This window comes from Sminthopsis crassicaudata, chromosome 4 (genome assembly GCF_048593235.1).
Source record: "Sminthopsis crassicaudata isolate SCR6 chromosome 4, ASM4859323v1, whole genome shotgun sequence".
Taxonomy (NCBI): domain Eukaryota; kingdom Metazoa; phylum Chordata; class Mammalia; order Dasyuromorphia; family Dasyuridae; genus Sminthopsis; species Sminthopsis crassicaudata.
The window spans coordinates 395,790,309-395,804,396 of record NC_133620.1 but is presented as its reverse complement, the minus strand read 5'-3'; the positions used below and the strand labels follow the sequence as shown (position 1 = coordinate 395,804,396).

General features: G+C 40.7%; 1 protein-coding gene across 1 annotated transcript in view; it reads right to left on the bottom strand.

The window, feature by feature from the left end:
* Positions 1–12,696: 12,696 nt before the first annotated feature.
* Positions 12,697–14,088, bottom strand: part of SDCCAG8 (SHH signaling and ciliogenesis regulator SDCCAG8) — a 246,686-nt gene continuing 245,294 nt past the window's right edge. The window contains 1 exon segment of the mRNA XM_074262533.1: positions 12,697–12,887. Within this exon segment, the coding sequence (XP_074118634.1) occupies positions 12,774–12,887 (114 nt within the window). The 3' untranslated portion in view covers positions 12,697–12,773.

Sequence of the window (14,088 nt, the reverse complement as noted above, 5' to 3'; positions counted from 1 at the left end):
ACCACATATATCAGTGTGGTTTGGGACTGGGATCAGGCCCGATCTCAGCTGCTTCCCCTTTCCAGAAATGAAGACTCTGGTTGGTTTGTACTGGATCTGTTTACCAAAAATTGTTCAGACCGTACAGAAGGCAGTTAACTGGAGAAAAACAGGACATGGGGTGTGTGCAGCTAACCACACTGATTGACAGAATCTCCCCTAACTTTCAAACTGGGTCTCTATGCATTTTCATTGACTTTGATAAAATTCACATGGAAACCTTTCCTGTGTCCTAGGAGAGGACTTTTGTGCATATTGTACCTTTAGCATCAAACAGTACCACGCAATTCCCTTCCATAGGTTTAAAATCACAAGATCCGTTTCAAAAGATTTTTTTTAACCCCACTGAAAACAAGCTTAGTTCCACTGAAAGGGCTTAATGTTTGTTTGACTCTTTGCTGATATGGATGGGGTACTGAATACATACCAGGGATTCCCAAGTGTGCCGTGTCCTAGAGTTAGTACTGTAAAGGAGATCACTGACAAATAGTAAATCTGTTTGTCAATTCATTCAAAAAACATTCAGTAAATACTAGGTGTAAAGCATTGTGGGGGAAACAACCCTCAAAACCCTTAGTAGTAGTTCCTAAGAATAATGCACAATTGAAGAAAAAGGGTTAAGTCAGTGGTAAAGGATTGCACTGCAGCTGGGATTGGCTGTGCTCCACAGTTAAAGTGGGAATAAATCATTTGCAATGAAAGAGGGGTTGCATTTCCCTGCATGAGCATTTTATATACTGGATCAAGTCAACACCTCAGGCAACATCACAGATGTGGAACCAATGCCATTTTACTTATTGAGCAATGCTCACTTATTGGGAGATTCCAAAATCAAGCAAGCAGTTAAGGATTTAGAATTTAACTCAAAGATCATGAAAACTAACTTCCTAGGGATATTGCTTTTCTTTTAAAAAAAAAATAGATAATTTTAATTTCATTTAGGGGAGAGGACAAATTCTGCAGTCTGAATATTTGTTGTATTACTATATTATGTGGTGTTTGTTTCAATTTAAGACAATATATCAAAACCTACAATATATGAAAAAGCTGTCATCTGCATCATATAGAGACAAGGAATAACTAACTGATTCTGTTCTCAAGGAGCTTAAAATCTTACAGAAGAAAAAGAACATATAGACACATAACTATGATGAGAGAAAGATGAGGTAAAAAAGAAATGGGCAAAGGGCTATGAGAAATTTGAGGGAAAAAATTAAAAGGTGTGTTAGCACAGGCTACAGTCGCATCTATACACTAGACGATTAAAGGAAAACCTGTCTGGTGGATAAGCCTGGTGGCCTCTGACTAGACTCTGATCCCAATAGCAAGCAGAGGCCTGACTTTGTAGCTTTTTCTTCTTTCTGTGCTAGGAAAATACACAATGATTAACTCCCAGGTAAGCTTAGCCAAGTGTAGGAAGCAGAAACCAGTACAAACTTTGTGCAAAAATATTTCTAGAGTTAGTTAAGAACTTTATTTTTGTTGTTTGTCATTGATAGGTTTGGATGCCCTTTTCCAAACAATTCTAATAGAATTGTTGTGTATGGTAGCTCAATTTAGAAATTAATTAGTATGCTCAATACTAATGAGATTAAAAATATTTCTTTAGTAATCTACTGTTAAGCCCCATTAAATATTTTTATGGGAAAAAGAAAAAAGAGAAAAAATGACCTCATAAATGAAAGCTGGAAGAGGGCTCGCCCTCAGTGTGGTTTCTTGGGTTTCCTTTTTTCTTAAACTCTGCAGAGGCAAGGCCTGCGGTCTCAGAGCGCTCACTACTGTCAAGTCTCTCACATGCCTGCTGACAGTCATTTTTGTCAGTTCTGTTGTTATGTGGCGTGAGTTGGGGTCTGTGTAATTTACTTATAGTCAAGCAACTCCACTCAGTCTACAAGTATTTTGCTACAACTCAAAAGTGCAGATATGAAAAGTATTTTATTTATTATGGCAGACACAAGTTACATGGTTGTAACAACTCCCAGCCTTAGTCTTTCCATGGAGCTCCCTGATAAGAAAGCTTTATAAAGCGATCCCATGGTTTAGTCTTGGACTATGTATTTTTTTCCTGGTAAACTGACTAGGTTAGTTGACTGAATGAGAAAAGTGTTGAACCAAGAATTGGTTCAATTTCCAATATTAGTCCCCTTTAGAGATAAGAGGAGAATAGGGAAGATATTTTTTCATCAGAAACAGTGATAGCTGACTAACAGAAAGCATGACACATCAAATAGCAGGATTTTTGTTTTAAATGAAAAGAATGAAAAGGACCTTCATAAAACATTAAAAGAAAAAAGCATTCTCCAAAATAAGTCGTCGTCCTATTGCTTGACTCCAAGAGCACTCTAGAGGTTTATCATCATGTGTCCCATTCTGTGCCAGCATTCACATGATCTTCCACATCGGTAAAATGATACTGGAGCTTCTTAACTCAGTAAGAACAAATGAAAATGAAGTCTCTAGCCTAGTATCTTCTTTGGCAAATGTCTACTTTTTAAGGCAGAGCCTTTTTTTATTTGATATGAATCAGCAGAGTAATGATTCCCTATTTAAAGATTCCCTCCAATATGTTGGGTCTTTAGAAGAGAATAAATATATTGGTCATGGATCTCACCTTGCCTCGGGGACACAGAATTCCGTGGCTGACAAAAATCAACCTCTTTTGCACTTGGAATCCATTAGACTGAGGTTCAGTTGCCGACTTAGGAATTTACTAACTTTAGCCCTAGGTTATGTCTCAGTTTCCTCATCTATAAAATGGAACTGATGAGCATCTAGGTGTGCTATAAGGATCAAATAGGAAAATAGACATAAAAGTACTTTTCAGACCACTGAAGCGTTTTCTTTTGTAAGCTAGTGTCATGTCAGAATTATGTCCAGATGAGGATTTCTAGAAATCTGCTTCTGTCCACTGCACTATTGCAATTATCACAAGCTAATTAGTTTCTGGTCTTCCTATCAGAGAACAGAGTACGTGGACTTTGGAAGGTAGGCATTCATCATATCCAGAAACTTTCAACCTCTTTGTTTTACAGCACTGTGACTGAAGATGCTAAGAACCGAAAAACAAACAAAATAGATCTTGTTCTCTCTGCCCTTGGCAAGTTGTTACCACCTTTTAGAGAGTGAGGATCCATAGCAAGCAACAGTGAAGGGGGGTGAGTGGGTTTCCATCTGTACTAGGCTCCCTGATCTCCAGCCTCTGGTATGGAGAGGAGAGGTCAGGCTCAATGAATGAATGATCTTTCCTCTCACTAAAATGCCCCCTGAAGAGGATAAGGAAAGTGATAGGAGAGCAAAAGGTCCAGGTCCTGCAGTACAGCTTCTGTCTCCTGCTGCTCCGTCTCCTATTCCCCAGACTTCATAAGGAAAGAGAGGGGAGAGCAGGAGCCTTCCATTTTTGTACAGCATGTCTCAGTCTCTTGCCTTCTCTCCGGCATCCCCTAATGAATACATACACACTCCTGGACATGCTCTGTACGTCCTGGGGATTAGGAGTGCCTGTTTGTTGGCTATCATCTAAATCCTGTTCTCCATCCCTCAAAGCCAGATTATTTCTCTCCCCTCATCCTTCCCACCCCAAAGTCCCAAACAAACACTGTGTGCCCCTTCCAATGTGCCCTCTCGAGTGCCAGTTACCATCTTAAATCTTTCTACTCCTGCCCTCTGGCAATCACTGAGATTGTTTCCTGCTGATACACCCTCCTCCCTGGTCACTGGGGTGCTGGTTGCGCTCATTCCTCTTGGCTCACAGGTGTCCTCCTTTGAGGACAGACCCCTTCCTTCAAGGACAGTTGTATCTGGCTCACAACCTTTGTCTCCTCCCCAACTCCTACCCTCAAATTAATTTGGCAGCTTCAACTCACACAATGATGCTTCGCTCTAACAAACACCCTCATCATCATTCAGTTCCTCAACCTCCCTTTTCAAGGTCTACTAACTTCACTTCCCTCCCACTCCTGCCAGTCATCCCTTTAATCTTACTACCAGTCACCCTAAGACACACCGCCTTCATGTTCAAGACCTCTGAAATCCTCCTGTCTGACCATACTCTGTGGTTTCTGACCCACCTCCTCTTCTGCCTTCCTATAAAACCTAGTTTTGTCTGTAACTGCCAATTCCTCAGCCTCTCACTTCTCTTCCAGGCTATCACCCCTGCTCTTACTCCGGCCTTTTTTCCAGCCCAACCCTTTGTGAACCGGCTCAATTCTACACTATCCCCTTCTCTGGAGCCAATGCATCCCCATCATGATGTTATTGTGGCCTGCACAACCTCAACCTCAGTCGCCACCTCCATTCCTGCATACCTGCTGCCCAACAAAAGTGAAGAAAAATGTCACAAACTATTTTAATGGGTCCTGCTACACAACCTCAACTAGACCCTCACAATTACAAGGCAGTTCTCCCTTATCTGCTCCCTGCCCCACTCTGTACGACAGCTTTCCCAAACTTCACTTCCATGCCTTTCGCAAACATCCCATGATTCCCACTGCCTTGTCCCTCTCTCATCTGAGAACCTTGCCCCACATGTTTTAGGAAATAAAAGAAGAGGCCATTCATGGGCATTCTTTGCTCTTCCTTCTCACCCCCTATCTACCAAATGCCTTCTCCCACTACATCTTCCTTCATTCCCCGCCCTGCCCTCCCCCCTTCCCCCCCCCCCCGGGCAAATGGTGGTCATACTTCTTGCCAAGGCAAACCTCTCTACCTGCACAAGCAATCCCATTCCATCCCATCTATCTCATAAGATTCGTCCTCTAACTTCCCCACTCTAACTTTTTAAAAATGCTTTTTATTTTATTTTCAGTTCTATATATGCTTCCTCCCTCTACCCTTCCTTCTACGGTCCACTGAAGTCATGCAAAATATTCCCACAGTAGCCATGTCACAAAAAAAGCAAGAAAAATAAAGACATTCTGCAGTCAGAGCTCAGAGAATCAATTTCTTCTGTATACTGGCTCCTTCTCTACTGTCTACAAATACACTTATGTCTGTCCCCTGCCTACCCCCAAATCCTACTTGATCCTTCCATTCCCACAAGTACTCTTATCTTCTGCCCTTTATGACTGAACTTGAGGAGGACATGCACAATCAGTGCTTCGGCTTCCTCTCCTCTCCCTTCAGCCCTGCAGTGTGACTTGTGACCTTAAAATTCCACCAAAACCTCTCTTTGATTTTCCAAAGATCTCTTAGTTGCCATGGCATTTCTCAGTCTTCATCCTTTATGACTTATCTGCAACCTTTGACACTGAGGACCCCCCTCGATAATTCTCTCGTGGGGCTTTTGGTACACTTCTTTCTCTTGGACCTCCTCCCTGCCAGACCTCTCCTCAGCCTCCACAACTGTGTGATTATTCTGGTCATGCCCACCCATGCCCCAAAGGCTCTCTCCTTGACCTGCTTCTCTTCTCCCTCCATACTAATTCACTTGATCTCATCAGCTTCCAAGATTTAATTATCTTTATGCAGCTGACTTGGTCTACCTATCCTTTCCACTCACTTTTCTACTGACCTCAAGAGTTTTGTGTTTTCTCTAAATGTCTTCCAGCTCAAACTGGAGGTCCAATAGACTTCTTAAACACAACAGGTCCAAAACCGAACTCACCATCTTTCCCCCTAACTCCCACCCCATCCTCTCAGTCCTGCAGGCTCAAAGCCCAGGGGATGTCCTCAAATCACGCTCCTATCCTTCATATCCAATCTGTTGCTGAGACAGTGATTTCACTGTTGCAAAATCCCTCTCATACATCCCCTTCTCCCTTACCTTGTTACAATGTCCTCATCACCTCCCATCTAAACTATCCCAATAGGCTGATATTGTGGTCTGCCTGCCACAAGCTTCTTCCCACTCCAGTCCATGCTCAATTTAGCTGCTAAAATGATTTTCTAACCATGTCATCCCCTCCCACTGATTTCCCATCAATCAATCACCTCCAGAATCAAATGGAGAATCTTCTCTGAGGCATCCAGAGTTTGTGGTCAAGCTCCTGCCCAGCCTCCCACCCCAATATTATCTGATCCAGTGATCCTGGCCCCTCTTGCTGTGGCACAAACAGGATATTCTTGTGGCAGTTCCTCTGACTGCCCCTCAAGCCTGGAATGCCATCTTCTCTCATCTCATCTCGACCTCTTGGCTTCCTTCAAGTCCCATCCAAAATGCCACTTTCTACAGAGTGTCTTTCTCCACTCTATTTAATTCTAGTGCCTCCCCTCTTTGTTATTTCTCTATTGTCCTTATTCCCTAATATAGGGGATGTTATTTTCCTATTCTGTGAACAGAATACTTGTACATTTTGTGTCTCCCTCACTGGACAGTGAACATCTCTCACTTTTCTTTGTAATATCAGAACTTAGTGTAGTGTCTAGCACATAACAGGTGTTAAATAAATGCTCATTGGCGGACTGCATAGTCAATTCAAGATTACATGGGGGACAACTAATTACTTCCATAGCTTATTACTTTCCTCCCCATGCTTTCGGCAAAGTGTTGGACCTAGGTCATGAGGGTACAACTCTGTTTATTTTAATCATCTCAGAATTAGTAATAATCTATTGGGAATTATATCATTTTCCTTCATTTTCCCTTCTGGTCATTTGGGATTCTTGAAATCAATATGAGCATGAACTTCCCTCCTGTTCTGTTTTTTCATCTCATTACTAATCTTAGAAGCTTCATAATCCCAATTGTATTTTATAAGTAGTTGGTAAAAAGAACCCAACTGGCCATAGTCAAAGTGGACTCAGGTCATCCTCCAAATCTTGGTTAAAATGTGTCCTTAAGAGTTGTTTTCCCCAGTTCAAAAACATAAAAATCTGGGTGTCTTGTTTTGTGCAGAGAATCTTGCTCAATCTACCTTCCATCTTGAGCCCACAAGTACCAAAGAGGATCTTTGGCATTCTCCCATTGCCATTGTATGTCCCCCAAGGGCAGCAGCTGCCTGGGGAAGGGAGGACACAGAGCCTTCTGCATCTTCTTTAGCAGTTACAATCTGCTGCACCAATGAAAGCTTCTGCCAGGAAGAAGGCATCCCATGTCCCATGTCTTCAAGACCTGAGACTTGGCTCTTTATATCCCAAGGAATTACAGATCTGCAGCAGGCAGAGAAATGCAATTACCAGGGAATGAAAAGATTTCCTTGCACGTAAACAGAAGATTGGTCTTTTCTTGACCCTTGTAATATAGCACCTTGGCTGAGGACTTTGTGCTTTCGATCACAGCCTAAAGCCAGTGAGAGATCGTAGTCCAGTTCTCTTGGTTTATATGTTGTGAGAATGGAAATCCAGGCAGGGTGGATCAGAAGGCTGCACAGCCTTTGCAGAAGAGAGGCGGATCACACTTATTGATGGATGTTCCACTACCTTTGTCTCATAGTACGTGCCAGCTGAAGAGGGCTCCTCCAGCAGCTGGTAGCATCCTGAGTCTGGAGTCTTACAGGCTTCCTTGAATCACAGAAGTCACGAGAACTTTCTCGGCACACAGGCAGGTGTCTGTGTTGTTATATGAACCACGTTTCCATGGTAAATAGATTTTCAGAGCTCCCGAGGGCTAGACAGTGTCTCTGACAGCAGAGAGTGGTGCCTCTGGCTGCCTCATGTTTGAAAGCGTTAAAAATAAAGGCAACGTTGACATTTGGGGTTGTAATGTGATGGAATTGCAGTCTTTTAAAGGCAAGAACCACTTATCTCGCTACATGTAATATTCAGTGTTTTGTTCACTTGTCTAATTGGATTAAAATATTTAGCTCCCTTTAAAATCTTGATTGTGAATTTGTATCACAAAATGTAATGTCTGACTTGGGAAGCAATAGATGGAACAAATGTATCTGAAGCAATATAAAATTCATTTTCCTTGCATGAAACTAAAGTTTGAAATTACTCACTCTTGGGCAAAATGAACTGTCAAAGGAAGAGCAGGTTTGGCTTAAATGGAAGCCTCTGTGCATTTCAATATTAATTATGCATAAAGCCCCAGTTTAAAAAGTTGCTAAAATGCACAGTATTTGAGATATATGTGGCAACTTCTCAGCAGGTCAGAGGATCTTGAAATTTGAAATGCAGTGTAGGGGTCTTATTTCTGCCTTCAAAAGCACCCTGGCAGCAGGGAGTTAATGACATTTTAGCTGCATATGTTCAAGTTTATTTTAAAAAATATGCAACAGTCACTTTGGTTGACAGTGTCTTGTACACAGTTTTGAAAGAATCAGGGCAAACTTTAACAGAGTCAGTTTTTATTTGAAAAATATTTTCTGGGAATGTATCAGTGTTTATTTTTGAGACTGACAATTCGGGTGAAAATCAGAATAAAAACAAAAAAACAACAATTTGGTTGAAATCAAATTGTTTGTTTTCATCTATTTGGAATTCTTTCCAAAAAATCTTGATTCAGGAGGAGGCTTTTTTTGAGTTTATTCAGCGTATTTGCTGTTATATTCAGGCACCATCTGTCCTGCAGGTAGCTAACTTTGTGAAAGATGGTTCTAAGGCAGCAAGGTGTAAGCTGAGGGCTCCTAGAAAGAAAGCAGGTCTAAGTGTGGTGTCGAGTAAAGAAGCTGAGCCATGCTTGCCTAGGTGTCCAATGCTTGTGATAACTCTCTCTAGCCAGGACCTCTTCAACCAAGTTTCCTCATCCACAGCTTCCTCACGTGCCATCATCTAAATCCTATGCCCTGTCAAAATTGTTAACATCCCCAATAAGTCTCTCTTTTTTCTTTCATTGGTTAATTTTTAGTTTGCTCATTGATTGGTTTGGAAGCATGAGATAATGTGGATCATTTTCAAAGTGGCCATATGTAATTGTCAAGGCTATTAATAAACCACTAATTTAGGTGACTATTTTAAGACAGTTTCAGAATCCTTTCAATAAAAACTTGTAGAAATGACTAAAACTGAAGAGACTTAAAAGGGAATAACTTCCTAGAATTAACACTTTAGATGGGATCAAATATCCTGTCTGGGATATTTGTTGGGTTACCAGAAAATGCAAAAAGCAAAATAAGTAAAGCCATATCCAAATTAAATTTTTAAAAAAGCAAACATTAAGAAAATCCTATAAATGTATAGATCACTTCTGTTTTTCCTTCCTCCCTCCCCCGCTTTTCCAGATGTCAAACTCCCCATGAAAAGACCCTTAACTCCCCACCAGCTGGCTCCCTACTTCCTGGCCAGCTGTTAAAGCCTCCAGGCTTTGAGTCACAAACCTCTGACCCTGCTCCCAGCTGTCAAGCTCTCCAGATGACTCTCTTTCTCTCCCTCAGCTGCCAAAGTCTTCCTCAGTTCCAGAGCTTAGGTACTTTAAGATAGAAATATTGTCCTTCCTTAAGAGGTCAGAAGAGGCTGTGATAGTTCATATTTTGCTCAGAGGAAAAGATAGTAAGAATAGGAAACAATTTCAAGCTTGTAGTGGTATAAAAGGAGGAAACAGAGAAACTGGTTTGTATATTGGAATGTTTCCAGAGATACATAGATTGATTATTCATGCAGTTAATTCATACAAGAATTAATGTATCCCTTTTTATGATATTTAAAATTTCTGTTGGAGGAGGGGTAAGATCTTGTGCTCAAAGATGAAAATCCTAAAGCCCTCTCTGTAATGAGAAGCCCCACAGGATTGAATCTGATCAGCCCTCACTAGGCTACTTAGCTGTTCAATAATACCACTGAAGGGAAATATGGGAATTCTCGTTGGCCAAAAATAATACTGACGTGGTTAAGTCTCTGAATGTCTCTTTCTGTTAGGTATCTTATGGTTCACATTTCAGAATTTAAACAGAAGTAATTTAATATAGCCTGGTTCTACTCTCTTACACTGGGCAGGAAAAGAAATCATTCTCCTCTTCCTGAGCCCAAATTCTATCCAATAAAGGCTATGGACTTTGGTGGTATAAACCCATAGCTATAGGGCCCATTGGCACCTAAAACTTAAATCCATCCAAGTGACAGCACCTCTATTTCAGAGCAGAGACATGTGAACAAACACCTGGATTCTTGGGTGTAGAGATGGACAGAGATTTGGTTCAATTATACTTTGCCTACAGGATGCAGATTTTTATATAGCCAAAAGACATCTCAGTTTGTTTCTGAGTGAAAACTTGTCTGCTAATGAAATGACCAGGTGGACAACCAGGACACTACATAAAATGTAACACTTGGCAAAACATTCCAAATTATTGTTGAAATATGGATGTTGCCTCTGGCTTTTTACTTTTTAATGTGTGGTGGTGTTTGTATATGTTGTGTGTTTTTAATGGTCATATGCCACCAGCCCACATTATTCTAAGATAGCTATGTAGGAAGAGAGACTAGAGTGTCTCATCTGCGACATTGAAGGGGCCGTTTGCTGTAGGTGACATTTCAATTGAAATTTTTAAATGTAAAAATCATAAATTACTGAGATAAATGAAAGTGGATGCAGTATCATATAACTATAAGATAGTTATATGTAATTCACCTGACTATATTCAACCATGGACAGAGATGATTATTGCTGTTGTCATATTGACATAAAACTTGCAGGTCTATACTGTAACTCTGTGAAGTGTTTATTATTCTTGATTTACAGATGAGAAAATTGAGTCAGTGATTTATACAGAGTCACATCCCTAGCACCAGAGCCAGAATATAATTCTCTTACAAACACACACACACACACACACACACACACACACACACACACACACACACTCTCTCTCTCTCTTCTTTCTTTCTCTGTCTCCCTTTGAAATTATGCTCTTGAAATCTTAATTCTGTTATATAGCTCAGCAGAGTGTGTAGAATTTAGCCATGCACCCAGTAAAAATAAAGAAATAAAAAGCCAACATTCTTGATAACAATGACTGTATCTTTCTTGTTCCAGGGCTGTCATCCTGCCTTCAAGAAAAAAAAAAGGGGGGGGATCTTAATATACCAGAAAGCAACATGGTGTGTGCTGTGCAGTCATATGTTTATGTTAAATAGCTGTCTTAGTTGTTTTAAATGGTTCATTGGAAGTTTCACTAACATGAAGCCCTTCTGCACTCTAGAATTCAACGAGCTTGTTCAATTGTAAAAATCCATCACAAGAGGTTGAAGCACACTGACACTGCCTGAGTCAAGTCTGGTGCCATTCCTGGGTGACAAACAGCCCTTCAGTTTATGGCTTCAGCTGAGAGCTTTCAAACCTGGATGGCTGCCTCCTCTTTGAACGCTCAAGTTTGCTACAGCACGAAGCCAAAATTTATCTCTCCCAAATTTCTTTTGTCATGTTCCTATTAAAATAACTCCAAATGTAATATCTGAATTTGAAAGGTTCCTTTAGAGATGAGCCAGATGGGCTGGTATCAGATACCACGAGCTGGTCAAATCACTTCTGTTGCTTCAGGCAGGGGAAGAAAGCCCTGCTGGCTGCTTCCAGAGGATGTGCTAGTTTTTTTTCTGCTGCATTTTCCTGAGAAGCTCACATAGTCCATGGGGCAATTAGGAGATTCTTAAAACCTTAAGAAAAGTCCTTAAAAGCACAGATGATTTTTACATTTAAAACTGACAGTGCTCAGGAGGCAGGAGGGGACTTAAAAGGCAAATCAGCTATTGCTATGGTCAAGTGAGGGAATGATTTTTGAGGCCAAAATTTGCTTCCATGGAGTCTCTCCCCCATTTGTTTGTATGGACGGGCTTTCAGCTGCAGAATAGCTAAGAGTTTTTAGGAACTTAATCTTGAGATGACAAGTGTCCAGGCCTGGAAAGGTGCATGCAACCTGGTAGCCTTCCCTCCATTACCCTAGGTAGGGCCTAGCTCTGGCTCTTGAGGTTAACAGAAACCTCCCTGCCTCCAGGCCTTGTGGAAGACACTGGGAATGATGGCTGACTGGGCCAGAGTCAAAGGCCTTTCTCCTATTCCTGTTGGCCCTGGTTCTGTGCCTTTTTCTCTCCTTCATGTCTGTCACTAGCTCTCCACCCCACAGAGGGATTTAGGGTTCCGGAGAGTGGGCCGGTGAGGAATTCTGTGCTGCACTTCCTGGGACAGATTGGACAGTCCCTAGAAGAGGGGATCACAAAGGGGAGGGAATCACATCGGTGCCCTGGAGGTCTCTGGTTCCTGAAAGGATGGAAGAGTTCTGTTGACATATTAGTCTTCAGTTATGTTGTCCCTATTAATAATACAAATCTACTTACTTTGATGAAAGTTTAATAAGAACCTGCATGTAATCCTATTCAGTAAATGAGAATGACTTTCAATTGGTGACCTCATTACCCTCAAAAAAAGTTCTAATGGGATGACAAGCACAGCAACTCTGAAAAGAACATGCACAGGACAGCCTGGCATAGGATTTGGGAGTCCAAAGCCTCAGATTCAAATCCTGATATCATATGTCATTTTTGTTTTGAAATTTCCTTCAACTTGCTGAGTCTCAATTTCCCCAAATGTGAATTGAGAGATAATAACTAAACCATATCATTAATAATAAAAATAATAATAAATGATGGATAATAACTACATCAGTTTATATACTTCCCAAGGTTATTTTAAGAAAAGGCCTTAAACAATGAAACTTCATGTAAAAATGAGCTATTGTTATTCCCACCCCATATCTTCACTCAAGCTGTCGCCTCTACCTGCCCTCCTCTTCCTTTTGACTTTTCAATTCCTCCCAATCTATAAAAGGACCAGTCCATGTACTTCAAGAGTATAGTGATGGGAAACATTTTAATTATGTGTGATAGTCTGCCGTTATACAGTGATGTGGAAAGAGCACCAAAACCCACTATGTAATCAGGAGACTTCTCAACATATTCGATGAGCCTGTAATTGTAGAATGAACCAATGAGGTTTGATCCAGCAAATCCAGATCGGCAAATCGAAAAATTTCCTTGAGTACCTGTGGTGTAGAACAAAGCTTCTTAAACGTGGGTCATGACCTCCACATGTGATCATGTAACAATGTAGGGGTTGTGAAATTATGATTTATCATCAGTAAATGCTTGATTTCTATATCTAATTTATATACCTATATATCCAGGGTCATGTAAAAATTTCTTGGATAAACAGGGGTTGTGAGAGGAAAAAGTTTCAACAGCCCTAGAATACAAAATGCTATTTTCATCTGGTAACAAGAAAAGCACAGAATACAAGAGGATTTAAATCCTGGGATTTTTCACTCGGCACTTTTGTGACACTGGACAGGCCCTCAGTTTCCTCATCAGTAAAATGAAGAGTTTAGATTAGATGCCTTCTGAGGTTCCCTCTAACTCTAAATCTATGATACTAAAATTAAGTGGAATATAGTTCAAGGATTGATTTTATATCAATCTACAAGCATCAAGTGCTTAGTGTGTTCAGCACTGTGCTAGGCACAGGGCCAAAAGTCCCAACATAGAAACTATTTCAGTGAGATTCTGTCCTCTTAAAATGACACTGATCTCTTCTTCCAAACTCAACAAAAGCTCCTGGTCATCAGTGTTTTTATACAGCATAAAGGTTTTACAAAGCCCCTTTCCCAAAACAAATCTATAAGGTTAATTATGGATAATTGTAGCCATATTCAATATAATGAAACAAACACAGGGAAATTCAATGACTTTGCCAGACACTGCAATGCAGGACTTCCATCTATTAAGATCCCTCTTTTTTCAATTAGGGGGCTTCTCCCTTAACACCAAATTTAAAGCGTTAGTGATACTACCTGATAACTGTGTCCTGTTGTTTCATGGGGTATAAAGAAAGGAGAACGGACTTAATAAGATATGGGTTCAGATCTCAGCTCTTGCAGTTATTGTGTGACTCTTGATAGCTTCCTGCTCTTGGCCTCAGTTTCCTAATCTGTAAAATGTGGATACCCTTTTTCACTATTTACCTCAAAAGAAAGTGCTTTGTAAACCTTAAAGTGCAATGTATTTTTTTGAGTTATTCATTTTAATTTCAATGTAGTTGGTTTGGATTCTAATTAGGTTGTAAGCTCTTGGAGGGTAAGAGACTGTATAATTAGGTTGTAAGCCCCTGGAAGGTAGGGTACTATAATTAGGTTTAAGCTACTGGAGGGTAGGAGACTATATAATTAGGGTTAAACTCCTGGAAGGTAG